The sequence below is a fragment of the Octopus sinensis genome, linkage group LG30, assembly GCF_006345805.1.
Source record: "Octopus sinensis linkage group LG30, ASM634580v1, whole genome shotgun sequence".
Taxonomy (NCBI): domain Eukaryota; kingdom Metazoa; phylum Mollusca; class Cephalopoda; order Octopoda; family Octopodidae; genus Octopus; species Octopus sinensis.
In genome coordinates, this window is record NC_043026.1 from 1,695,804 (window position 1) to 1,722,386 (window position 26,583).

At 39.4% G+C, this 26,583-nt stretch overlaps 1 protein-coding gene across 1 annotated transcript in view; it reads right to left on the minus strand.

The window, feature by feature from the left end:
• Window positions 1-294: 294 nt before the first annotated feature.
• LOC115226678 (anaphase-promoting complex subunit 7) overlaps window positions 295-26,583 on the minus strand; it is a 57,308-nt gene continuing 31,019 nt past the window's right edge. Inside the window, exons 10-18 of the mRNA XM_029797694.2 lie at window positions 25,318-25,406; window positions 22,739-22,865; window positions 21,136-21,277; window positions 13,330-13,430; window positions 10,933-10,977; window positions 9,174-9,286; window positions 4,516-4,632; window positions 2,998-3,133; window positions 295-761 (exon numbers count right to left, since the gene is read on the minus strand). Of these exons, the coding sequence (XP_029653554.1) occupies window positions 705-761; window positions 2,998-3,133; window positions 4,516-4,632; window positions 9,174-9,286; window positions 10,933-10,977; window positions 13,330-13,430; window positions 21,136-21,277; window positions 22,739-22,865; window positions 25,318-25,406 (927 nt within the window). The 3' untranslated portion in view covers window positions 295-704. The remainder of the gene's footprint in view (window positions 762-2,997; window positions 3,134-4,515; window positions 4,633-9,173; window positions 9,287-10,932; window positions 10,978-13,329; window positions 13,431-21,135; window positions 21,278-22,738; window positions 22,866-25,317; window positions 25,407-26,583) is intronic.

The window sequence follows — 26,583 nt, forward strand, 5'->3', positions numbered from 1 at the left end:
CCGGTTGAACTGTCCAACCCGTGCTAGCACGGAAAACGGACGTTAAACAATGATGATATATAAATATATATATATACATACACACATCCATATATAAATATACACACATACACACACACATATATATATACATACATATACATATATAGAAATTTATAGAAAAACAAAAGACAAAGACAGGTGTATGAACAAGCAAGTGTATTAGTTCGACGCTTGAGAAAAATGAAAAAGTCTTTTACATTTCGAGCCTCTGCTCTTCAACAGAAAGGAATAAGAGGAAATAAACAGAGAGAGAATGAGAAAAACTTGTAGAGTTCAGTGGTCCAACATGGCGAATATATACATACATACATATACATACATATATATACACATACATATATACATACACACACACGCACACAAACAAAAATATATGTTGCTTGGTTGTGTTGAGGCAGTAGTAAAAGAATCCTTTTGAAGTGTAGTAGTGTCATGTGACAGTGTTGTGGTGGTGGTAGTTGTCTAACTGTTGTTGTGGCAGTGCAATGTTGCATGAGAAGACAAAGAAGAAAAGTGAGTGGGTGGTGGTGAGAGGCAGTGTGTGTGTGTGTGTGTGTGTGTGTGTGCAGATAAGAGATCGTCTGTATTGTTTCTCTCTTAAAACTAATATCGCAGGGAGTAAATGGGGTTGTGGTGGACTGAGGGTCAGGGGTGGTGGTCTGCTAGCTGAAGTCAGTCTCCGACCAGTTGCTTTCCACGTCACTGCCTTCTAGGTCTCCCTGTCAAATAAGAAAGAAACAATTACTAAAGAAACCAATTTCAATCAAGACATGAACAGAAAAACAAAACAAATCTGTTTGAATGACCCCTTTTGTTTGACCTCTGGATAAAATGGTCAAAGTGCTTCTGTGGACAACAAATAACAATATCCATTCTGTTGGATGATCACTTAATGTGAAGGGAAGCTGTGGACGAAGGAGACCCAGGAAGACATCGGACGAAGTATTGAAGGCTGATCTCAAAATGTTGAACCTTACAAAGGAGATGATAAAGGAACGAGGTATCTGGTGCCTCAAGAAGACCTGTCCACCAGGGTAGAATTGATACTTGTGCTGGTACTCTCAGCAAAGTGGTTGGTGTTAGGAAAGGCATCCAGCTGTAGAAACCAGGCCAAAAAACAGACTCTCAGAGCCTTACAGCTACTGTTAAGCCATCCAACCCATGCCAGCATGAAAAGCAGGCATATAACATATATATATATGATGATAACATACACACACACATATATAAAAGATCAGAATTTTAACCCATTCAATAAAATTTATTAAGAAGGTGGTGCCCTATCATGGCTGCAGTTAAGTCAATCACAGTGACCACCACCCCATCGCTACCACTCATATACCAATTTCTAATTAGTTTTAGTCTATATTTTTCAGCATCATCATTAAAGACATTCAGCAACAACTTTCAAAAAAAAAAAAAAAACTTTTTTTGAAAGAAGTTTGGGTTTTTTTTTTACAAAATGGAATGAAAATAATGAATTTCCATTGTTTAACTCTTTCCCCATTTCTGATTACTCGGTCGAAAGTGATGCTCAGTTATTCACATTGTTTTCAATTAATCCTTCATTATCTCATCGCTTTGAAATGTTCATGATGTGATTGTTTCCATTCAGAATGACATTGTAGGTGGGAGAGGTCAAATCTGGCAGGTTTCAATATAAAACATGTTAAGTATTTGGGCTGGACATGGCTTGTTTCAATGCTAAAGGGTTAAATCTCTCTTAAGAAAATTTACGAATCTTTTATCTTTTACTTGTTTCAGTCATTAGACTCTGGCCATGCTGGGGCACAGACTTGAAGAATCTTAGTCGAGCACGTTGACCCCAGTACTTACTTTCATTTTAAGCCTGGTACTTATTCTATTGATTTCTTTTTGGTGAACTGCTAAGTTACAGGGATGTAAACACATCAACAGTGGTTGTCAAGCAGTGGTGGGGACAAACAGATACACATGATGGGCTTCTTTCAGTTTCCATTCCAAATCCATTCACAAGGCTTTGCTCATAATAGAAGGCATTTGTCCAAGTTGCCACACAGCGGGACTGAACCTGGAACCATTATGTTGGGAAGCAAGCTTCTTACCACACAGCCACACCTGTGCCTTTTACATATTTCTTTTATTTCAATATTGTTTTACTTTCTTTTACTTAGCCTTTTAACATTTAAACCAGTTTTATGTTCAAACTGATCAGATCCAGGCCCTCACACCCATCCTACAATCAACAGTCACACCTATTTTAAGATGCCAGTTCCGCCTGACTGGCCCCCGTGCCGGTGGCACGTAAAAGCATCCACTACACTCTCGGAGTGGTTGGCGTTAGGAAGGGCAGCCAGCTGTAGAAACTCTGCCAGATCAAGACTGGAGCTTGGTGCAGCCATCTGGTTCGCCAGCCCACAGTCAAAATCGTCCAACCCATGCTAGCATGGAAAGCGGACGTTAAACGATGATGATGATCATCATCATCATCATTGAAATATCAAAACTATGAGATAATGCAGGATTAGTTCAGCGAAATATAAATGAATAAGTTTTACATTTGACAGAATAATCTGAAAGCCAAACGGTTAATTCTTCCTTGAATATATACCTATATTTCAATGAAATAAAAAACTGTGGTTTGAAGTATCTTCTCTTCCATTTTACAAATTCAGTGTGCACATGTGCATTGCACACTTCATTGCACACATATTCAAGCTTCCCTTTCTGGTTCCTACTCAAAACTGTTTACGGGTCACAACCATTTCATGAATTCATGAGGAGCGTTTCAGGCTTCGATGGTTGTGAAAAAAAGTCAGAAACTAATGAGTGCTTTCAATCTATTAAATTCTTCTTTTATTACAACATCGTTTTACCTTCTTTTACTAGATTCTTTCTTGAACAGGTATATACATAGGTTTCGATGAAAGAAAGCATTACTTATTCCAGCCATTAACAACAGGTCATTGATCTTACCAGGGGATTGTTGACGTCATTGTCACTACCTTCCATATCTTCAACCTCCATGTCGTAGGAACCTTCCAGGCCATTGTCTGTTTGTTTCTCAATTCTTTGGATGCCCTCCTTTGCAGGTAAATTGGCTGGGTCCATCCTTTTGAGGGAGAAAAATATGTGTAGAGTCAAAATGAGAGAGAGAGAGAGGAAAGACAGGGACATAATTGACAAGTAGTATGTATTCTTGTAGCATTCAGGCCTGTAATATAGCATCCAGTCACTTCCCCCCAAATTTGCAACAAACATTAATCAGGCTTCTCGAATTGGTGGAACGATAGAGCGGTTGTATACTGTCAACTTAACGTGACAGTCCCAGAAAGGGAATTACATCACTGCTATCTATCGTTCCACCACTGCTTATGTCTCTCTGAGATATTTAGAAATTTAATATTTCTAATTTTGGTGATCAGTGAATATACTCCACTGAAAATATGTTTACGAAGGCTTGACAGGTATCTTTAGCTGCAGGCCATGCTACTCCAGACTGATGACGAGCAAAGACTCGGAAACATGTCTCTGGATGCAAGCCTAGCTGTTGTGGGTGCTTGTCTCCCCTTTGTAAACATAAGGACACAGGAAATGTGTCAAGGCCGACAGGAAGCGTTGATGCTTCCTAGGGCTAAATAGCAGTGGTGTGATTCCCTTTATGGGACTGTCACATTAAGTTGACAGTATACAACCACTATATATATATATATATATATATATATACACACACATCTATACATATGCATGTATACATATAGATCTATATATATATATATATACATACATATATACAAACATGTGCATATGTATATACACATATATAGATGCATATATGTGTGTGTGTTTGTATATGTATATATGTAAGTGAGATAAGTTTCAGTATTAAAACTGAAAGTCTCTCATATTACAATAGAGATGTTATTGTTTCACTTTTGACACACAATACTGAAATAGTGTAAGAGATGAGAGACTGCTCTGGGTTTGCATTAGGCAAGAAGTTGGAAATTCCTTTGGCCCATGACCCTGCATGGACCCTGAGTAAGGCATGCGTAAAATTTAAATGAAATCGGTTGGGGAGTTCTTGAGTTGTAGTGATGCACACATACACACACACATCCTTAGTTTTATATACACTAGCAGAGACACCTGGCCTTGTTCGGGACTAAAATGGCATAGTCTTTTATTGTTTTACTTGTTTCAGTGATGTGACTGCGGCCATACTGGAGCACCACCTACTAATTATTCTATGAGTGTACTGTGTGTCTTTTATGTTTCTGCAGCACAGGTGTCACAAGCTATATAAGTCCATTCTGTAAGGCAGCTGGTGTTAGGAAGGGCATGCCAATACAGAGAGTGGAGCTTGGTGTGTCCTTTGCCTGGCCAGCCCCTGTCAAACTGTCCAACCCATGCCAGCATGGAAGACAGACGTTAAATGATGATGTGTGATAAATACACAAAAATAAACAAAATGAAAAGCAAAAGTGAGTTTACCTGAGGGCTATGCTGTAGTGATTGACAGCCTCCAGTGCTTCGTTGGTCTGTGACAGGAAGTCCCCGAGCATTTGATGCAGATGGCAAGTGTTGTGGTGGACGAGGGTCTTGCGAAGTCTGTTGGGAGTTTGACAATGAAAACATTGATTGGTGTACGTCATGGTAGGGTGAGATAAGATGTATTATGCTATGGTAGCATAGAATCAGATGTGTTGTTGCTATTGTTTCATCCCATGTTGCCCCTAGCTGAACAAACCTATGATCGAAAGCACTTCAATTGTGAACCCAAAATACACAATTGTCCAACATTGTTTTTGTCCTTTTTAAAAGCCAGAATGATCTGATTTAAGGGATATTTATTGGCTATTTGTAACAAGCCTAACAATCCTGTATATGTCTTCCTCATCGATTCATACATACATATCTACACCAGACAGCAGGGTAGGATTTGAGGGAGATTTGGCTGCTGTTTTTACTATGCAGAGCTCTCCTTCATTGGCACATACATATATACGTAACACTAATATGTGATTTGAGGGAGATTTGACTTCTGTTTCTATTAGGCCTAGTTGCCATGCAGAGGTTTCCTTCTTTGATTCCAACAAACATTTGAAGGAGATTTGGCAGCAGTTTATATCAGATCTCGCCACCATGCACCAATCTCCCTCACTGGCTGATACATAGATACATACATAAGACACTTAGGTGTGATTTGAGCACTAGTGTGACTAGGGTGGGGGGATGGTGGTGGAGGTCTGCCCTGGGCAGCACTTTTGGGTCTGCTGTAGGCAATATGTGTTTTTTTTTGTGGGGTCTGGGAGTTACCAACGGAAGTGCTGCCCTGGTTGGCACACACTCTAGCTATGCTAGTGGATTTGAAGGACATTCAGCTGCAATTTCTAAAGTCTAGCTACTCTGAAGAGATTCTTTCATTGACTTGTAAGGTATGATGGTGTTAAGTCAATCCTGTGATCGATGACACTTGAACTGTGACAATCTTGTCTTTTCAAAGTGTCCAAAAAGATGTCATCTAATGAGCACTTCCCTTTTTAAGATAGTCAAGTGTTATTTGATGGAGATTTGGTTTCTGTTTCTAGCAGGTTAAGCAACCACACAGAGGGCACTCATGAGTTAGTGTAGTGTACTATGTTGTGGTGCAGTTTGGTATGGCATGATGGGAGTGGTGGACTGGAGTGGTATGGAGTAGTCAAGTGTGATACAGAATGGTGAAAATTAGTATGGGGTGGTGGTGCAAGTGCACCATGGAGTGGTGTTGTGTAACAGATTGTTTTTGAGGAGTGCTACTATTGAGTAGTAGCACCTGTCAGGGTCCCAGCTGTGGGTTAATTAGCATATTAGGGCTTGCTTACCAATGCATACAAAGAGAGGATCTGGGGTCCTCTGCAGAAGAAATCGTCAATGTTCAATGGAGAGGAAGGCAGCTTCAGCAATAGATTGTGGAGTGCAGAGAAGAAAGTGAGGCAAGACATCTTGGTTGTCCACTCCCAGCTACCTTGACCTGCAAAGGGAGGTCAGGGGTCTAGGGACCCAATTCTGATCTATGTATTCTTTTACTCGTTTCAGTCATTTGACTGTGACCATGCTGGAGCATCATCTTAAAGGGTCTTTTATTTGAAGAAATCGACCCCAGGACTTATTCTTTGCAAACATGGTACTTATTCTATCAGTCTCTTTTGCTGAACCGCTAAGTTACGGGGATTAAATACAGCAACATTGCAGTTCTATATTTAAGAGATGATGAATTATGTACATTATTTACATTTGACCTCGTCTTGTTTGTTATTAACACAATGTTTCAGCTGGTATACCCTCCAGCTTCCATCAGGTGTCTTGGGGAAATTTCGAACCTGGGTTCTCATTCCTAAGGTATTTTTCGGTGTTATTATTATTATTCAGGTCAGTGCCTAGAATCGAACTCGGAACCTTGGGGTTAGTAGCCAGCACCCTTAACCACTACGGGCATATGGCATAGTGGTTAAGAGCACGGGCTACTAACCCCAAGATTCCTAGTTCGATTCCAGGCAGTGACCTGAATAACATCGAAAAATACCTTAGGAATGAGAACCCAGGTAGGAAATTTTCCCATGGCACCTGATGATGGCTGGAGGGTATACCAGCCGAAATGTTGTGTTAATAACAAACAAGATGAGGACAAATATCCGTCAAATGTAAATAATGTACAGCAACATTGGTTGCCAAGCAATGGTGGGTAGGGGACAAACACAAACTGACACATACACATACACACACACACACATATATATATATATATATATATATATATATATATACATACAACAGGCTTCTTTCAGTTTCTGAAATCCACTCACAACGCTTTTGTAAGTGGTTATAGTAGAAGACACTTGCCTGAGGTGCCACGCAGTGGGACTGAACCCAGAACTATGTGGTTAGAAAGCAAGCTTCTTACCAAATAGCCACACTGTGGTTTGCTCTCAATAAATGCTGTAAGGCTCAATGTATTGATTTGCTAGAAGCCTCAAACGCTCTTAAGATGGTCTTGGTTAGCAATGATCCAACCATAACATTTCCACTTTGATTGCAAAGATAATATATTCAAGACCATATTATCCCAAACGAGGGTGATTTTGCTGCTGCTATGTTAAGCAGGTTGAGTAAAACAGTAATCTTAGGATGGTAGAGTAGTTGTGTGAATGATTTCGACAAGTCTTAGTCTCTGGAGCTTATATTAAGCAATAGTGTACAGGCTATGAAGGTTGTAATTTGAGGGAGATTTTGTTGCTATTTTTTGCAACTGAATGACCACAAAGTGCTCTCAGGATGGTGCTGTAGTATGTTCCGGAGTGATGTAATGTGTCTCTGGAGTGATTGTGAGAGCTGAATGGAATTTAGATGCTTTGAAGAACAGTTAGTGTGTAGAGTAGTGTAACCTGACGGCCCCACTATAGGCTCTCACCATTGCATGTGTCGAGGTTTGATGGGCACTCTGATAGGGTAAAATAATGATACTCATCAGGAAGGGGAGATGAATTCAACAGGGAGTCAATAGCCAGCCTATAAATGGAGTCAGCTCCCATTAAGGCTTCTGCATCTAGCATTGCTGACTTCCTTAGTAAGCCCTGCATCCAGTCATCTCTCTTAGACATAATGGCCTTGTCATTTGTCTCACCCAAGGTAACCCACATTAGAGGAATTTGCCTGATAAAAGTAAGGACCACCCAAGATGGCAAAAATGACACAGAAGTGTGCTATTCCAGTACTGCATACTATGCTGTATGTGTGTTTGTATACATACACACGCATATACATTACACACACACATACATAGAGGGACTTGAATGGTATTTTATTTGACATTTTACATATCCTGCCTCAACTGCCCAAATAATAAAAAACAGTAACGACAACACTAATCTTATAATAATTCTGCCTGTCATGGTCCTTCGCCCATCAGAAACGCTTTCACGTGATTAAAGAAAAGTGGGAGAGAGAAAAAGAGGGTGAGAGAAGCATCCATGATGTGAGGTAGGGGAAATGTAACTGTAACATTTTCACGTGATTAGTTGAAGAGAAAGAAAAAGAGGATAAGAAGAAGAGAGAGGCAGAAAGAGAGAGAGAAGTGTCCAATGACGTGTTAGGGGGAATGTAATATTTATTACGTGGTTAAAATAGTTGAAGGTAGTGATATAGAGGAGAGTTAGGAATATAATTTTAGCAGAGGGGTGATGTTCTGATGGTGAGATTAAAAAAAAGGTAGAGAGAGAAATGGTGAGTGCATAGTGAAAAGTAATTTTTTTTTTCTAATTGAACTAAGTTTTTTATATCACCTACCACTTAACACATCCCAAACTTGCCATTCACTTTAGAAAGAAACCAGTTTCCCATTCACCTGTCATATGCAATTACTATCAATAAATCACAAGAGTAGACATTTGATAAAGTGGGGCTGTTCTTGCCCAAACTTGTACTCAGCCATGGTCAGCTATATGTTGCATTCTCAAGGATTAGCGACTTATCTGATGTGAGAGTTAAAGTTATCAACACTGACAAGCAAGGGAAAAGAAAAGGGAGAACTGACACAAAGAATATCTTCTGCAAAGAAACATTGGATTGAAAGGTGTATTGGCTCTGACCCATCGCCTTCGCTTATAAGTTATCAATGATGTGATTTTCAGAGGTTGCATTGAATTTTACCCTCACGAAATTGTGACCCTACATTTTACATATAAAATAATTGTACTATAAAATTTTTGTTTTCTAGATATGAAATTGTGACCATGTAAATTTTAAAATGTAATTTTTTCTGCTTATGGGAAAAATGGAAAAATAAGAATGAACATTTATTTTATGATTGCTGTGTATTAAGTCTATAAAGTTGTGCATAAAGTATATAAAGAGCATTAAGTAATCCTCATATTCCAATTTCCTTAATTTTCCAATGAGTAGCAGATGAGTGACTATCTTTCGATTCAGACACAACACAAGCTACGTTTTCAGGCTTTTTGGATAAAGTTTTCAGGAATAACCCAATAGGCTTACCATTGATTCTGTGAAATGGTCACAGGTCCTGCTAGTAAAAATAATATTAGGCTTGGCGATACAGACAGGGAAATAAAACTGAAGACAAGAGTTTACTCAATAGAGGAGTGGTTACTCACAGTTCAATAGCCTTGTCGTACTGCTGTTCCTTGCCCAGTATCACAGTCATCACATACACAGCCTCTAAATATGAACTGTCCAGTTTCATTGCTTTCTCGACATATTGTTTGGCCTGAAAAAAGGGGTGGACATAGATTATATACATATATGTATGTGTTTGCATGTCAGTCAGTCTGTGTACACACACACAGAGTCAGAAAGTGATAGGACTACAGACAATGACAGGTGGTTATAGACATACAGACAGAAAGTTAGATATCATTATCATTCTCTGTCTGTTTTCTCTGCTGGCATGGGTTGGACGGTTTGACCAGAGAGCTGCACCGGGCTCCAGTTGTCTGTTTTGGCTTGGTTTGGTTTCTATGGCTGGATGCCCTTCCTAATACCAACCATTTACAGAGTGTACTGGATGCCCTTTTACATGTCACCAGCACAGGTGCCACTGGCATGGGTGTCTTTCACATGCCACTGGCACATATACATACATACATATATATGTATGTATAAATGACTACTAGTTATGTTTAAAAGTCCATGTATACTTTCACAATTTCTGTATAGTAGTTAATTACTTACTACAATGGGTATAGTAGTCACAAATCTCATCATCATCCTTTAAAGTCCATTTCCAATGTTGGTAAGCTGGGAAGCTGCACCAGGTTCCACTGATCTGTTTTGACATGGTTTCTACAACCCAGTGCCCTTCCTAATGCCAACCACTTTACAGCGTGTGCTGGGTGTTGTTAACATTGTACTGGTTAAGCCTTGGCAATCACTGAGATGTATGTATCACTGTATCGCTAGTGACCAGATGGTGTCAGACACTGCCAGCTGCATCATCTGCTTTCTTGCATTGTTGCAACTCTCAAATGATGCCACCATTGCTAATCCATCATAGGTGAGTGGACAGGATTAATGTGAAATGAAGTGTTTGTTCAAGAACACAATGCCAGCCTGGGAATCGAAACTATGACCTCATGATTGTGAGTGCAACACCACAACCACTAGGCCAAGGACTTTAACATACACACACGTATATGTATGTGTGTGTATATATATATATATATATATATATATATATGTATAGAAATTAAATATAAATTACAAAATGGGACAAGAACGCAAAAACACACAAAGAGACGACACAAAAAAACAGACGGGTCATTCGAAGCCTCTAATCTTCAGTCGGGAACCGGATCATCTTAGCAATTTCGGCTGATTAATCCTGATATCGCTCCGATACGGCCAGCCCCAAAGAAAAACTAAGCTACGGGCATTAGATTTCTTGGAAAGAGGATCGAATGTATACGAAACAAGGACAGGATGCCACACGAATATGAATACAAGAAACAAAAAATAGAAATAAAAAACAAGAATAGTAATAACAGGACAAAACAGAGGGTGTCTTACGACTTCAGACAATTTTTTAATTATCTTATATATATATATATATATATTGGTAACGGTAAGATAACAAAAGAAAGAAAGAGACCTCAATATTATGTAAATAGAGGAAATTTATCTGTAAAATAATATGTGACAATTATTCGGTAGCCAAGATAAAACTAGGAGTTTCAGATGCTGAAGTGAAAATCCACAACACCATCTCTTCGGTTATCTGGCCATCTCCAGATAACCGAAGAGATGGTGGTGTGGATTTCCACTTTGGCATCCGAAACTCCTAGTTTTATCTTGGCTACCGAATAATTGTCACATATTATTTTACAGATATATATATATGTGAAGAGAGAGACTTACCTTTATTGCTGTTGTTGGTTCTTCAGACAGTACAGAGGCATAGAGCTTGTAGGGAGAGAATGAAATATATTTATATAAAGAGTTTAAAGTGAGAGATAGATAGAGAGAGAGAGAGAGAGAGAGAGAGAGAGAGAAAGAGAGAGAGAGAGAGAGAAGGAAAGAGAGTCTTTCAGTTTGTATAGGGACAGGAAGCTGGAACAGAAAAAGTGAAGGTTAGCAATATGACAAGAAATAAGCAAAAGTATCTGCAAACATCTAAATATGTTTAGTCAACAGCAAAAGATGATTAGTAACTGAAAAAGAAATTTTAGCAAATGTGTCCCACATTCCTCTGTTCAGTTGTCATGTGATATTTTCATCTCTTTTACCATCATTTTAACATCTACTTTTCTATGGGTTGGATGGGGCTTACTGAGGCAGGTTTTCTACCACCTGATGCACTTCTGTTGCCAACCCTCACCAGTTTCCAAGTTAGGTAATATTTTCCCCATTGCCAGGAATGCTTTTGCAGGATACAGGAAATCAACGACACTGCTTGTCTTTGACAGAAACACTCCTCTACGACTATCATGCAATGTCAAGACTTGGGGACAAACATATACACACTTACACGTATGAGTATGTGTGTGTATATATGTAAAAGGATAAAGACCCTTCCTCAGCCATTTAGACTAAAAGGGTTTCCTGGTTTCCATGGTGTATTTATTCTCCCCTGGGTGGGATGCTAGTCCATCATTACCCATTCTTACCTGTGGAATGGACTGGGGGAAAATGAAATGAACAGAATGCATTGCCTGGTCCAGGAATTGAAACCACAATCTTATGATCATGAACCCAACTTCCTAACCATTAAATCACATGCCTCCACACACACACAATTTGTGTGTGTATATATATCCATATACACACACACACACATATACACTACCAATGCGTCCTGGCGTTGCCCTGGTGTTATAACCTACAGCCACATTGCATTGTTTCTTTCTTTCTTGTGGCCAGAATCAGCACACGAGGTGCGTGAAGCAAACAACTATTCTTTATAAACATGTTTTTCAGTCATTTTGTGATGCACAATGCTGAAATTGTTGTCACCAAAAACATGTAGAATGGCAGCTTAGATTGGAAGGGAATCTTAAAATTGCCCCCAAAATGACCAAGACTTACAGACTTAAACAATTGAATTGTCATAGCAAAGCAGAATTGCACTGGGAACTGGAGACACTTGAAATGACCTGGCATATTTGAGGGAATAAGGGGCATGCATGGAATGTATGCGATCTCCCCTCGATGGCAGCTGGCAATGATGGTTGCTTGCGGGACATGAGTTGTCGTCGTAGTTACAATCAATCCTGTACCATTGCATAGTTGTGGTGGGTTCAAATTCCTCAAGAGCACGATAGGTGCACCTTTCTTTAGGAACAACTAATGCGATGGCAGTCCTGTGGGAGCGTTGAGAAATTCAACTGGATACTGAAAAGCGGCATGTTCATCAATGGTAGTATCCATGGAGACAGATGTTGAAGCATCTCCAGGTAGAATGTGGAGGAGTTCATGGTTTACTTTGTCAACTCATTCTGAGGTGCGAAAACAGCTCTCTCTCTGCGAACCATGCTATGTGGGAAATACCTTTTCTTTAAGCTCGGCCAATGTAGACACCATGTGCCCACATTGCAGTCCATGCTGCTGCAGGGTGTTATTTGATGGTGATGAGAAAATTCCTCAGCTAAGGTGTTGTACAGATGAGCTCATATATTCTTGCTTTATGAAAGCTGATGAACAAACCTCCACAGAAATGAAGACTTTAGACATGCATAGATCTCATCAGCTCCTGCATCCCGTAATATTTGATGGAAATCCCCTGCAAGGACAACATTTACACTCCCCATAACGGCAGTACTGTTTCTAATATCCCTTACTGACCTATCTAGGGTTTCTAGTGGACCACGGTACTCCATCATGCACTCACCCCGGACAATAAGTGTAGTTTCTTTGCAGAATGCTCTGTTTGATGTGCAATGCAAGTGTGCACGAAGAGCTTAGTAGGAATGTGATGAGAGCAAGACTGGGCAGAAGAGGAATCAGATGTGGTGTATAAGGAAAAAGATTGTGCTAGCATGGATGAGGATAGCTGTATAAACAAGTAGCAATCCCTTAATGGCTTTGGTCAGCAGGAGGTTGTAGTAGAAGACACTTGTCCAAGATGCCTCACAGTAGGACTGAACCTGGAACCATATGGTTGGGAATCAAACTTCTTATTACAAAACCAAACATGTGGCTTTTATAAATGTAATGGAAATACAAAATTTAAAGAAAGATTCCTTCCATCTCTCTGGTAATTAAAACAATCTCGACACCTTCAGTTTAGTCAAAAGAAAACAAAGTGGGTTGACTTACCGTCAAAGATCTTGCATTGTTACCCAACTGTCTCACCGCTTTCCCAGCTAAATTGATTGCCTCCCTGGGTCGGTGGCTGGCCATATAACAGTCAATTAAACCTGAAAGATAAGTTAAACATATATATATATAATATATCACATTTTGTTGCTTTTGTTTCAACCATTCTGGTCCCTGCCTTCAACCATTCTGGGTCCCTGCCTTCAGGAATTCTTAATTGAATGAATCAACCCCAGGACTCTTTTTTTTATCAGCTTAATACTTATTTTCTTGATCTCTTTTACTGAAGAGCTAACTATCAGGGATGTAAACACACAAACACTGGTTGTCAAGCAGTGGACGGGGGAGAAACACAGACACACACACACACACATATATACTATAGGCTTCTTTCAGTTTCCATCTACCAAATCCACAAACAAGGCTTTGGTTGGCCCAAGGCTATAGAAGACACATGCCCAAGGTGCCACGCAGTGAGACTAGACTTGGAACCAAATTTTTTATTACATAGCTATGCCTGTGTGTGTGTATGCATGTATATATATATATATATATATATATATTAGAAGAAATGAGGTACTCAGAAGATCGGATGGTTTATATTTACAGATATTTATTTGTATATTACATTTTTTATATATATATCATATCACTTAGATCATTAGTGCTTTCTCCCATTCTAGTGGGGTTTTCAAATCAAACTAAGTTCCTGTGTGAGGAGTTTTGACCATTTTAGAGTTTGTAGTGGTGGGGAGGAATATAAGACAGTACAAGAGGGTGAGGTGGATGAGGAGAAAGTGAGAGAGAGAACATGTGTGTATGTGCGTGTGTGTGTGTTTGTATCTGGGATGAGTGCTAAAGAAAAAGAGGGGAAGGGAGAGGGATGAAGAAGAAAAGAATTTTTTTGGTCTGCTGGACAGAATATTGACTCCAATGGGGTTCTAAGGCCTTAGGAAAAAAAGAAAGAAAGAATTTCAGTTTTGACCACTTCACAGTGTCACTGAGTGTGTGGTGGCAGGGGGGAGGCAGGCCATAAATTATATTTCCTTTTATCATTGTGGGAGAGTGTGTTTAATTAGGTATGGTCAAATGTTTATTTGGGTTTAAGAATTCTTTCCACTTTTTATGATAGTTTTGTGGAGGTGTGTGTGTGTGTCCGTATGTGGGGGTGCGTGTGTGGGTGTCTGTGAGTTTGGAGAAGGGAAGAAACAAAAAAGGGAGGAAGGGGAAAAATTGTGTTGATATTTATACCACTATATATATATATATATATATACATGCTTATACATGAAATATTAGAAAAAAAACACCTTTTATCGATTCAAAATGAACAATTAAATTACACCATCTTAAAAATTGCATATCATAGGAAAGTTAAAATTAAAATGACAATTAAAAAGTAAAGATTAAGTAAATTACAAAAATAATATAATGTATATAATGTATATATATAATGTATATATATAATGTATATATATATATACATACTAGCAGAGATACCTGGCGTTGCCCATGTTACATGCAATTGAAGAATTAGACTTTTCTGTTATATTTTCTCTAATGAATTGGAATATCTATGTTTCGAATTTCATCAAAATTGCAGATGAGGATTATTTCCCTCTTTACACACCCTAAAAAGAAATTGTAATCGTGCCACATGTATCCCATTCTACTGATTTTTATGTGCAGATTCCAAAATTCCAGTCTTATAGAACCTGTTAAAAGAATTTTGCTCCTGAGAAATGGAGCTCTAAAATGTGAGAGTTAAGGCCCCTATTAAGGATGGGTGTCTTAATGTCAACCAGAGAAGTTGAATTGTTGAGAATCTTTTTAGCTTGAGTCTTATATCTATTGTCTGAATTTCTTTGAAATAGGAAATATATGTTCAGTGGGTTTGTAAAAGAGAGCAAAGCTACAGGAAACCAGAAGACGAATGATCACAATAAGCAGTCAGCTACCCTACCCTAGTCGTTACCACTCCCAAAGTAGGATTCCTCACCATCCAGGTGACAGGCACAGCCGTAAGATGCATTACAAATCTATAGCAATTGGAAGAGCATGACCCAACTGAAATAAACATTAACAACTGTGTGACGTGAGGGCTAAGGAGAAATGAAAGTGTCACCTCTGGAGTTTGCAAATGACCACTATACTGATACGTAACTGGACAGAATAAATTTACAATCTATAAATGTCTTTCAATAACCAGTCACTCACCTGGGAAGGCCTTGAAATCAATATTACAATCCTGGGACTATGTGTGACCCAGTGATAATAAAAAGACTGAAAGAAGGTCTCCAACCAAATAACTTTACTCAACACTTTGCAAAGTGAATCAGTGGAGGCAAAGATATCTTTCATTTACTTGACAATTTATGCACCACATTGCAGAAATCATAATCTAAGTGTATGTCAAAGCAAAGTGTTACACTGTTGTACCATTGAATTAGAAATACTGCTTGTCTTTTATGCTCGGGTGACCCTACAGCTTCCAAGAGTACAACTGCAGTCATCTTTGCATAGATAAAACGACTGAGTTGTGGGTGTTAAGTGCCCATGAAGAGGTCTTTCTAACTTGTAAGAAGATGAAATTTTATAAATATTACTTCATTTGTGTCTAATATCTATGGTTAAAATTTCATCAACAGCCAAAATATATGAATTTTTGTGGGGATTATGGCCCTTATACATAGAATATAATTTCCAAATTTCATAAAGATCCATTCAGTACTTTTGACCTATTTTTGGTTCATAAAAGAAATAACTAAAATTTGGGAGTTAAGGCCCCCATTAGGGTGTTATATATATATATATATATAGATACACACACACATACAAAGATAAATTGATAGATACAACTGAGAGGGCAAACAAAAATATGAGACACAGTCTAGTGCTTTTTTTATGTTGATAAGCCTGGTACTTATTCTATCAGTTTCTTCTTGTGAAACCAGTAAGTTATGGGGATGTAAATAAACGAACACCAGTTGTGAAGCAGTGATGAGGGAGAAACATAAAGACACACACATAGACTTAGCCAGTCCACTTATGCATACCTTTCCTTCTTGGGACACAAAACTCTACTTGTGAAGACCTGTTGAGGCAAGTGAGAATCAAAATCAAAATTGATCAACATCAATGGAAATTGTAGCTGTGATACCAGCGCCGGTGGCATGTAAGAGAACCATCCAAACGTGGCCATTGCCAGCGCCGCCCCGACTGGCCTCCGTGCCGGTGGCAGTAAAAAAGAACCATCCGATCGTGGCCGTTTGCCAGCCTCGTCTGGCACCTGTGCCGGTGGCACGTAAGAGGCACCCACTACACTCACGGAGTGGTTGGCGTTAGGAAGGGCATCCAGCCGTAGAAACATTGCCAGATCAGACTGGGCCTGGTGAAGCCTTCTGGCTTCCCAGACCCCAGTTGAACTGTCCAACCCATGCTAGCATGGAAAGTGGACGCTAAACGATGATGATGATGATATATACAATTGATTTCTTTCAGTTTCTGTCTACAAAATCCACTGACAAGGCTTTGGTTGGTCTGAGGCTTTAGCAGAAGACACATACCAAGTATCCACACAGTGGGACTGAACTGAGGACCATGTGTTTTGGAACCAAGTTTGTTATCACACAGCCACATCTGCACCTATGTATGTGTGTGTGTGTGTGTGTGTGTATGTGTATATATGTATACATGTACATATGTGTATATATATGTGTACATATTACATGCACATCTATATATATATATAAATCTACACATACATGTATACATATACATATACATGTATACATCCATATATATATACGTGTATATATATATATATACATCCATATGTATACATCTATCTATCTATATATATTATATATATATATATCTATATATATATACACATGTAAATTTAAATTTAAAATAATAAGGGTGAAAAATTGAATATTAATTTGATTAATATGAATTGAAAACCAGTGGTGTAGCATATAAGACCATAGCGGATCTTCTAGCAAAATGGATGTCCACTGTTAATGGTTCATCCCTGTTATATAATAGTTTGACTTTAATAGTTTCAGTATTAAAGTGAAAGCCTGTGACATTACAATAGAGAGATGTTTTTGTTTCACTTTTAACACGTAATACTGAAATAGTGGAGAAGTTGTGATATTGCTGTGGGCTCGCACTAGGCAAGAAGTTAAAATTTTTTTTGCCCAAGACACTATATGGACCCTAAGTAAGACATGAGTAAAATTTGAATGAAATTGGTTGTGTAGTTCTCAAGTTTTAGGGATTCACACATACAGACAGACACACATTCTCAGTTTTATATATATAGGTATACAGAGTCAGGCACCGTTAATCAAAAAGTTAACTTTCTTAATCTGTTAATTCTTTGAAAATGTTAGCATTAAGTTTTATTGAAAAAAGGCATAACTACAGTTTAATACCCCCATCAACTTTGTTGCCTCATAACTTCCAGAAAAATGGACACTTTTTAACAAAACTGTCACCAAATAATTGCATGTATCCTGTAAATTGAGTGTATGTAAAGATTTGTTGAAAAAACTTTTCCAAGGGGTTGGGGAGGGGAGTTTCAGAAAATTTACCGGTCCCAACATATCCCCCTCGTAACTTTCTGGAAAATAGGTATTTTGAATGAAATTTTATATAAAATACCTTTGAAACGGTGGTAGATTACGATTACAAAGAAATCTCTTGGCAAAGTGTTTGAAAGGGGGAAGAAAAGTGGAGTTTCTGGAAAACAGAGTTTGGGATCAGACGGCCCACACAACTTGGAATTTCTTTGTTTTGGCAGGGATTTTTCCCAATGTTTTTCACTAAAGTCTTCAGAATGACGAGAGGCATCTTTCCTCACAAAAAAAACAAAAAAACTCCCGCCACCCCCTCACCACCCCAGTCCCAAACGATTTTGGCCATTTCTTTCCCACTATGCACTTAAAACCTGCAAGAGGAACATTTTCAGTTTAAAAAAGTAATGTTAATAATTTCAGAGGAAAATGTGTGATTTAAGGGAGATCTGGCTGTTGTTTCTAATACATCCCAAAACCTCCCTGCTTGTTCCTTTCTCACTCACACAGTGTTTATATGTATATATATATATATATATATATATATATATACACTCTTATTTGCTCTTCACGAAATCATTGTATGACAAGGGATTTTCTACACCTGAGGAAAACATTTTCATTAACATTAATGAAAATGTTTTCCTCAGGTGTAGAAAATCCCTTGTCATACAATGATCACACTGTAAAGTAGGTTTCGTGAAGAGCAAATAAGAGCGTATGTATATATGTTTAATATATACATAAATACATACATATAAACACTGTTTGTTTTGTATGCACAGTATGTATGTAAAACTAATCAAACGTTGACTGAAGAGTCCCTCAGTTTTAATTATTTGGCAAGGAAAAGTTGAACAGTGACCTCAAAGTTTTATTGATTATGGGATTTGTAAATCTAGCAGATTTTTTCCAATCTGAAAAAGTGAACAATTAGCAAAACTTCAAAGTCTCTCTCTCCCTTTCCAAGAGGGATGGCTGTGTGTTTCATAGATTACTGTCCTTCTGCTCATCCCCTGGCACAAAGCCACAAAGCCAAGATGCCATGCAGGAGTATTGAACTTGGAACCATGTGGTTGGGAAGCAAGCTTCATACCACACAGCCATGCCTGCACCTATATATATATATGAAACATATTTTTATGTCCTTCAGTGATTTAACTGCAGCCATACGAGGACAAACTGATAAGTTACAGGACATAAACAAACCAACCTCACTTGTTAAGCAGTGAAAGATGTAGACAAATGTAATGATGCACGCATATACAAACACACTGGCTGATGAGGATAGGGGTAGGTGAAGAAGCGACAAACAGAAGAGGAATGCAAGTGGTCCTACAAAGGAATGGAGCCCTCACCCCATTGGACAACCAGAAGAGGAATGCAAGTGGTCCTACAAAGGAATGGAGCCGTCACCCCATTGGACAACCAGAAGAGGAATGCAAGTGGTCCTACAAAGGAATGGAGCCCTCACCCCATTGTACAACCAGAAGAGGAATGCAAGTGGTCCTACAAAGGAATGGAGCCGTCACCCCATTGGACAACCAGAAGAGGAATGCAAGTGGTCCTACAAAGGAATGGAGCCGTCACCCCATTGGACAACCAGAAGAGGAATGCAAGTGTTACCACCAGTAAAGGAAGGAAAGACCACAAACATAAACAAAGAAGGGGACAGAAAGGAAAAATGAAACAACTAAAATTGAAACCCAAAACCACCAAACAAAAACCAACTCAAACGTGGAAGCTCCAATGGAATCCGAAAGCCTAGGGGAGAAAAAATATTTGGAGTGAAGTGAAGGACATGCAAATTTTACCTGCAAGGCAAATGTTGGCATGGGGAAGACAGTACAAACTGCTGGTTTGTTCACCCAAGACTCCCAAAAACTGCAGAAGCCTTAAGGAGAAATTCTTCCTTGAGGAAAGACACCAATAGTCTCAACAGAGAAAGCATACAAATGCAGTGCGGTCTTCAGATATTATGTGCAAGACAGCAGCTGAGCAAGAGTCATTTTGGGCAAGGCGCAAAAGATTGCGTAGCAGCTGACCTGGCTGCATCAAGCGCAAACACAGAACCTTGCACACCACTGTGCAAGACCATCACAATCGACAGACATGGGATGGCTTCCTCTAACGCCTGCACAATCATCACGCCAGTATTTTTACTAAATAGTGGAGGCCTACTGCATCACAACAAAAGCAAAATCTTTTTCCTGAGAGCCTTTGCTGCATGCAATTAAGCCCTATGCATAGCACTCATAGAAACTCATCTGAGCCCTGATATAAAGGATGCAGAAGTACAAGAGACAGAAAGGAAAGGAGCCATGGTGGAGTTGCTGTATACATCCGCGAGGACCTCACACCTTAGGTCCTACTGCCATACTCAAATTCAGTATATGACACTCTAATTGCATACAGAAGGCAATACAATACGTATTGCCCTATGGATGCTCCAAACCACATTTGCAAGTTTGAAGATTGTTTCACAATAAAAGAAATCCTCATGAAACAGGAACATCCCCATAGCATATTTCTTATGGGTAATTCCAACTTCCCCAATGTCAAATGGCCCAAAGGCCTCATGCTTTCAGGAATGACTCATTGCAAACAAGTACAGGTGGAGTCCCTGCTCAACCTCACCAATGCCCTATTCATGGAGCAAGTTGTGCTCAGACCAACTGGGGTGAATAACATTTAGGATCTGAAAGCAAATTTCTTTATGCTAATCATGTACGTATTTTTTTATGTGTTTCAGCCATCTGACTATGACCACATGAAAGAAATTGACTCTAGGACTTATTCTTTGTAAGCCAAGTACTTACTCTTTTGGTTTCTTTTACTGAACTGCTAAGTTACGGGGATGTAAATACACTAGTATCGGTTGTCAAGCGACGGTGGGGGGACAAACACAGACACACAATCATAGATATATGACGGGCTTCTTTTAGCTTCCGTCTACCAAATCGACTCACAAAGTTTTGGTTGGCCTGAGGCTATAGTAGAAGACACTTGCCTAAGTTCCACAAAGTGAGACTGAACCCAGAAACATGTTGGGGAAGCAAGTTTCTTACTATGCCTATATGTACATATATTTATACACACACACACACACACACTTGATATGAATAGGACCAATCGAGGTGCATATAAAAACTGCTATATACCTACTAACTCACACACACACACACACAGCTTGACCTTCCACAAAAAAGAGGGGACTGAAATTTACCTTTGTGCGCTTCAAACCTGTATGGGGCCAGCGTGATGGCTTCCCTAAAATGTGATGCAGCATCTTGCATCTTCTTCAGCTCAAGCAATGCAAAACCCTTTAAGAGCAATGCTTCAATGTTTCGGTTATCAATAGTGTATGCCTAAAGGATAAACATAAAATAGCAGAATCAACAACAACAGCAATAATAATAAAAATAAGGATACTAATAATAATAATAATAATAATAATAGCTTCAACTTTTGGCACAAGGCCAGAAATTTCAGTGCTCAACTGGTTCTTATTTTATTGACCCAAAAAGGATGAAAGGCAAAGTCAACCCTGCCTGAATTTGAACTCAAAACATAAAGATGGATGAAATATGGTGAAGCATTTTGCCCAGCATACTAAGGATTCGGTCAGCTTGCCACCTCAACAATAACGGGTTGAATTTCTGGCATGAGGGGAGTGGGGTTAAGTACTCAAGTGGTACTTATTTTAGCAACCCCCAAAAGATGAAAGGCAAAGTCGACACTGATGGAATTTGAACTCAGAACGTAAAGATGGACAAAAAGCTGCTCAGCATTTCGTCTGGTCAGCTAAAGATTCGGTCAGCTTGCTCACTTAGCAACAACAATAACAATGGTTTTAAATCTTGGCACACAGCCAGAAATTTCGGGAAATAAATAAATAAAATCAACCCCAGGGCTAAACAGGTACTTATTTTATCGATCTCCAAACAGATGAAAAGCAAAGTTGACCATGACAGAATTTGAACTCAGAATGTAAACATGGGCAAAATGTTGGTAAGCATTTTGCGGAGGATAGGATTCTGTCCGCTCGCTTACCTTGAAGGAAAAAAATATTGCTTTCAAATTTTGGCACAAGGTCAACGAGTTTGGGGTAGGGGCTAAGTTGATTACATCAACTCAAGAGTTCAAAGGGTACTTATTTTACTGACCCCCAAAAGGATGACCTCAGTGGCATTTGAACTCAAAGACAGACGAAATACTGTGAAACTCAAACCTTATATGGATAGAGCAGAGCAACTAAAAACCCAATACAGCACCTCCAACTAATGACTAGGGTACTGCAATCTGAAAGTTCTCAAAGTCCTTAACCCTTTAATGTTCAGATTATTCTGTTAAATGTAATACTTTTTCACTCAAATTGTTTTTAATTAATCATGCATTATCTTATAGCTTTGAGGTTTCAATGATGTGATTGGTTATTTTTAGAATGTCAATGTAGGTTAGGTGTGAGAGGCTAGATATGGCCAGTTCAAATATAAAACATGTAGAATATTTTGGGCCGGATGTGGCCGGTTTAAACACTAAAGGGTTAAAGACAACCCTTTTGTTACCAAATTTCTGTTTGTTTCAATTAGTTTGGAAAATAACGAAGACTTTAGTAAAATAAATTTGTCCTCGATAAAGGTGGTATTTGGAACATAAATCAACCTGTAATTATGCTGGAAAGTTTTAATTTAAATGACTTTAAAAGAGAAAGTTTGTATCCTAGAATCAGGGATAATCTCAGATGGGCAGGAATTAAAAGAGTTAAGGGCACAGCAATCCTAAAATAGACATAACTCTCTCCAGCTCACCCTTGTAAGAAGTCTTACCTTCTGAGCAAAGTAAACTGCCTTCGGCACAGCCTTCACCACCTTCCTGTTGGCCATACAGTAGTAGCCAATGACTACCCATGGCTCAGGGATGTGTTCGTTGCCATCCATCACATGGTTTGCTAAACTGCAAAGGGACAAAATAACACAACTCAGTCAAATAAGCCATAAGAAAAACAGTTGTTTGGTTGCCCAAGAAGGGACGATAAGGATCCTGTTTCAGGAGAATTGCATCATTATCAGCCCTTCTTTTAAACTCCAATATAGGTACCGTACACACTTGCATTCATTATTTTTGTTAATACTACGTCCCATGTATCTTTTATATTTTATTTGCTTCAGTCATTTGACTGTGGCCATGCTGGAGTACCACCTTGAAGACATTTTACTCAAACAAATCGATCCCTGTACTTATTTTTTTTTATAAACCTGGTTCTCATTCTATCGATCTTTTTTACTGAACTGATAAGTTATGGGGACATAAACACACCAACACTGGTTGTCAAGTGGTGGCAGGAGACACACACAGACACAAAGATACACACATATAGATATGTAGATACATACATATATAGAGAAATACATATGCAGGTACCGAAGTATGGGCAGAAAGATATTCAGGTTATGTATACAATTAACTGTACCTGAGTATATTAATGTTCCGAGAGGAAATGAATGATGTAATCTCTCCCTTAATCAATTGAAAATCCGTTGGAAACAGCTGTAGTGAATTGACACAGTATCCATCTATTGTTATTTATTTATTGCTTCCCAGCCACATGGTCCCAGGTTCAGTCCCACTGCGTGGTACCTTGGGCAAGTGTCTTCTACTATAGCCTTGGGCTGACCAAAGCCTTGTGAGTGGATTTGCTAGACAGAAAATTGGAAGAAGCCCATCGTATATATTCATATATGTGTGTATGAGTGTGTGTGTTTATGCGTTTGTGTTTGTCCCCTCCACCATTGCTCGACAACCAATGTTGGTGTGTTTATGTCCCCGTAACTTAGCAGTTTGGCAAAAGAGACTGATAGAATAAGTACTAGGCTTACAAAGAATAAGTTGTGGGGTCAATTCGTTCAACTAAAGGTAGTGCTCCAGCATGGCCACAGTCAAATGACTGAAACAAATAAGAGAATAAAAGAAAAAGCATACATACATAGAGAAACTGAGGTTGGGGGTAAGCAAGGGCAGCAGCCAGCCCAAAGGTTGGGGGTAAGCAAGGGCATTGCTCCTCGTAGAAAATCCAGCTCCAAAAAAAGCCTCATGATAGCAAAGGAGAATTGGCACCAGGCAGCCCAAAGGTTGGGGTGGGCTGCACCTGCCTATCTTGGTTGCTATGGCATTGAGGTAGATCCGGCCACCCCCATTAATGGGGACAAAACCCGGATTTAAAACACTGGATGATGATGATACACACTCACACACACACAATAGGCTTCTTTCAGTTTCCATCTACCATACTGGCATGGGTTGGACAATTTGACCAGAGCTGGTAGGCTGCACCAGGTTCCAGTCTGGTTTCTATGGATGGATGCCCTTCCTAATACCAACCACTTTAGTGTGTACTGGGTGCTTTTAACATGGTACCGTCTACCAAATATACTCACAAGTCCTACTCCCACCACTAGCCATTACACCTTGATTTTCTGCTTGGGTGATGAGGTCATGGAGGGAAGGCTTGGAAAGTATCAATGCCTGCTTCTGACTACATGGGGACATAAAATCATTAGCAAAAGCATAGTATATGTTGATATGTCACCCATCACTGCACGTGCAGCCGGAGTATTTTACACATGTGTTTGTGTTCGCTTATGTCAATAAGCAGGGAGGGAGGGGGTATCAGCAGGGAGCAGTTGATCCTGGGCAATGCTTTTATTAGTAGCAGTAATCTTTTGGGGTTCACCAAGGGTTGCCTCAGGCAGCACACACTCTAGCTACGCCACTGAGTTGGTTGTGTGCACACGTGTGTGTGAATATCTTATCTTTTACCTATTTCAGTCATTGGACTGTGGCCATGCTGGGGCCTTGCCTTGAAGGTTTTGAACAGATCGAACCCAGCATGTATTTTTTTATATTAAGTCTGGTACTTATTGTATAAGTCACTTTTTACTGAACTGTAAAGTTACAGGGACATGAACAAACCAACACTGGTTGTCAAGCAGTGGTGGGAAACAAACACAAAGACACACACACATTTATATACACAATGGGTTTCTTTAGTTTCTGTCTTAGCAAATCCATTCACAAGGCTCTTGTCAACCTGCCACTGAACCTGGAACCATGTGGTTAAGAAGCAAGTTTCTTACCACACAGCCATGCCTCATTTATATTTACTGGTGTGAACCAGTGTGTGTGTGTCTGTGTGTGGCAAAAGCATTGTTAAACAATAAAGACCAATAAATTAATTCCCTAACTGAAATAAAAAAAACAAGAAGAGGAGCAAGGGGCCGTTCTCTATGATTGACAAAAGAATCCCTGTAAGACAGAGTCTGCACATTTGCTGCAGCCCAGGGTCTCAGATCAGTAAAAGAATAAACCAAAAAAACTGATGCCCTTTGAACACCTGTACAGCACTCACCTTTCCAGTTCTGTCATCTTTTTCTCTTTCAGGTAAAGGTAGGCCAAAGTGTCCATGTTTTTCACGTTGAGACGGTCAGTAAGGTGAGCCTGTAAGAAGCAAAGAAAACATCAACAATCGGTGTAAGTTAGTTTAAAATATATAAATATATCAGTGAGATTGCTTAGTCAGAGATGATACTAGCATTGCAATGCTGCATGGTAGTGAGATGTGGGCCCTGAATGTGAGGGCATGCAAAGGCTGGAGAGAAATGAAAGTAGAATGCTCTGATGGATGTGCAGTGTTAGTGCACATGTGCGACAGAGCACTGGTGTATTGAGAGAGAAGTTAGGCATAAGAAGGATTAAATGCAGTGCGCAAGCGAAAAGGCTGTGCTGGCTTGGCCACATGATGCATATGGATGGGGACAGTTGCATAAAGTGCCGATCAATTAAAGTGGAGGGAAGTTGTAGAAGGGGGAAACCCAGGAAGACATGGGATGAAGTATGAAGGCTGATCTCAAAATGGTGAGCTTTACGAAGGAGATAACAGGACCGAGATAAGTGGTGCATTGCTGCACTTGAGAAGATCCAGCCATCACAACAGAAATGAGATCCTAAAACCAAGGTGCCAAGTAAAAAGCATTGGTGTGGGTGCTGGTGTTACATAAAAAGCAAAGGTGCTGGTACTGCGTAAAAGTACTGATGCCATGTAAAAAGCACATGGTACACTCTGTAAAGAGGATGGTGTTAGGAAGGGCACCCAGCCATAGAAACCATGCCAGAACACACTATGGAATTGGTGCAGCCCCTGACCTATCCAGTTCCTGTCAATCCATCCAACCTGTGCTGGTATGGAAAACAGATGTGAAATATTGATGATGATGATGTTGATGAAACAAGCAAACAAGATCAAACCAAGGTTGACTTGAACCCTTTTTCTACCATTTTTCTGCTGAAAAACACTGCATTTTTTTCAATCACTTTAGAAATATTATGAAGAAATTAGTAAATCATCTATTCTGGTGCTAATATATACTTTACAGAGCGAACTGGGTGCTTTTTCATCACGAGTACTAATGAGATCACCACGCAGCTTGCAAGATTACAAACTCCAAGGGTGGGATGACTTTATACAAGAGGAGGAGGCAGTGCAGTTTCTTGCTGTAGAGGAGCTCCATAGCTACTCCCATTTAGAAGAAAGGATGGGTCCCTCGAGATACAAGGTGGGGTCAGAGGAACCGGGAGAGTGAGTAGTTGGTGCAAGAGCATTTGTGGGAGTGAGAGG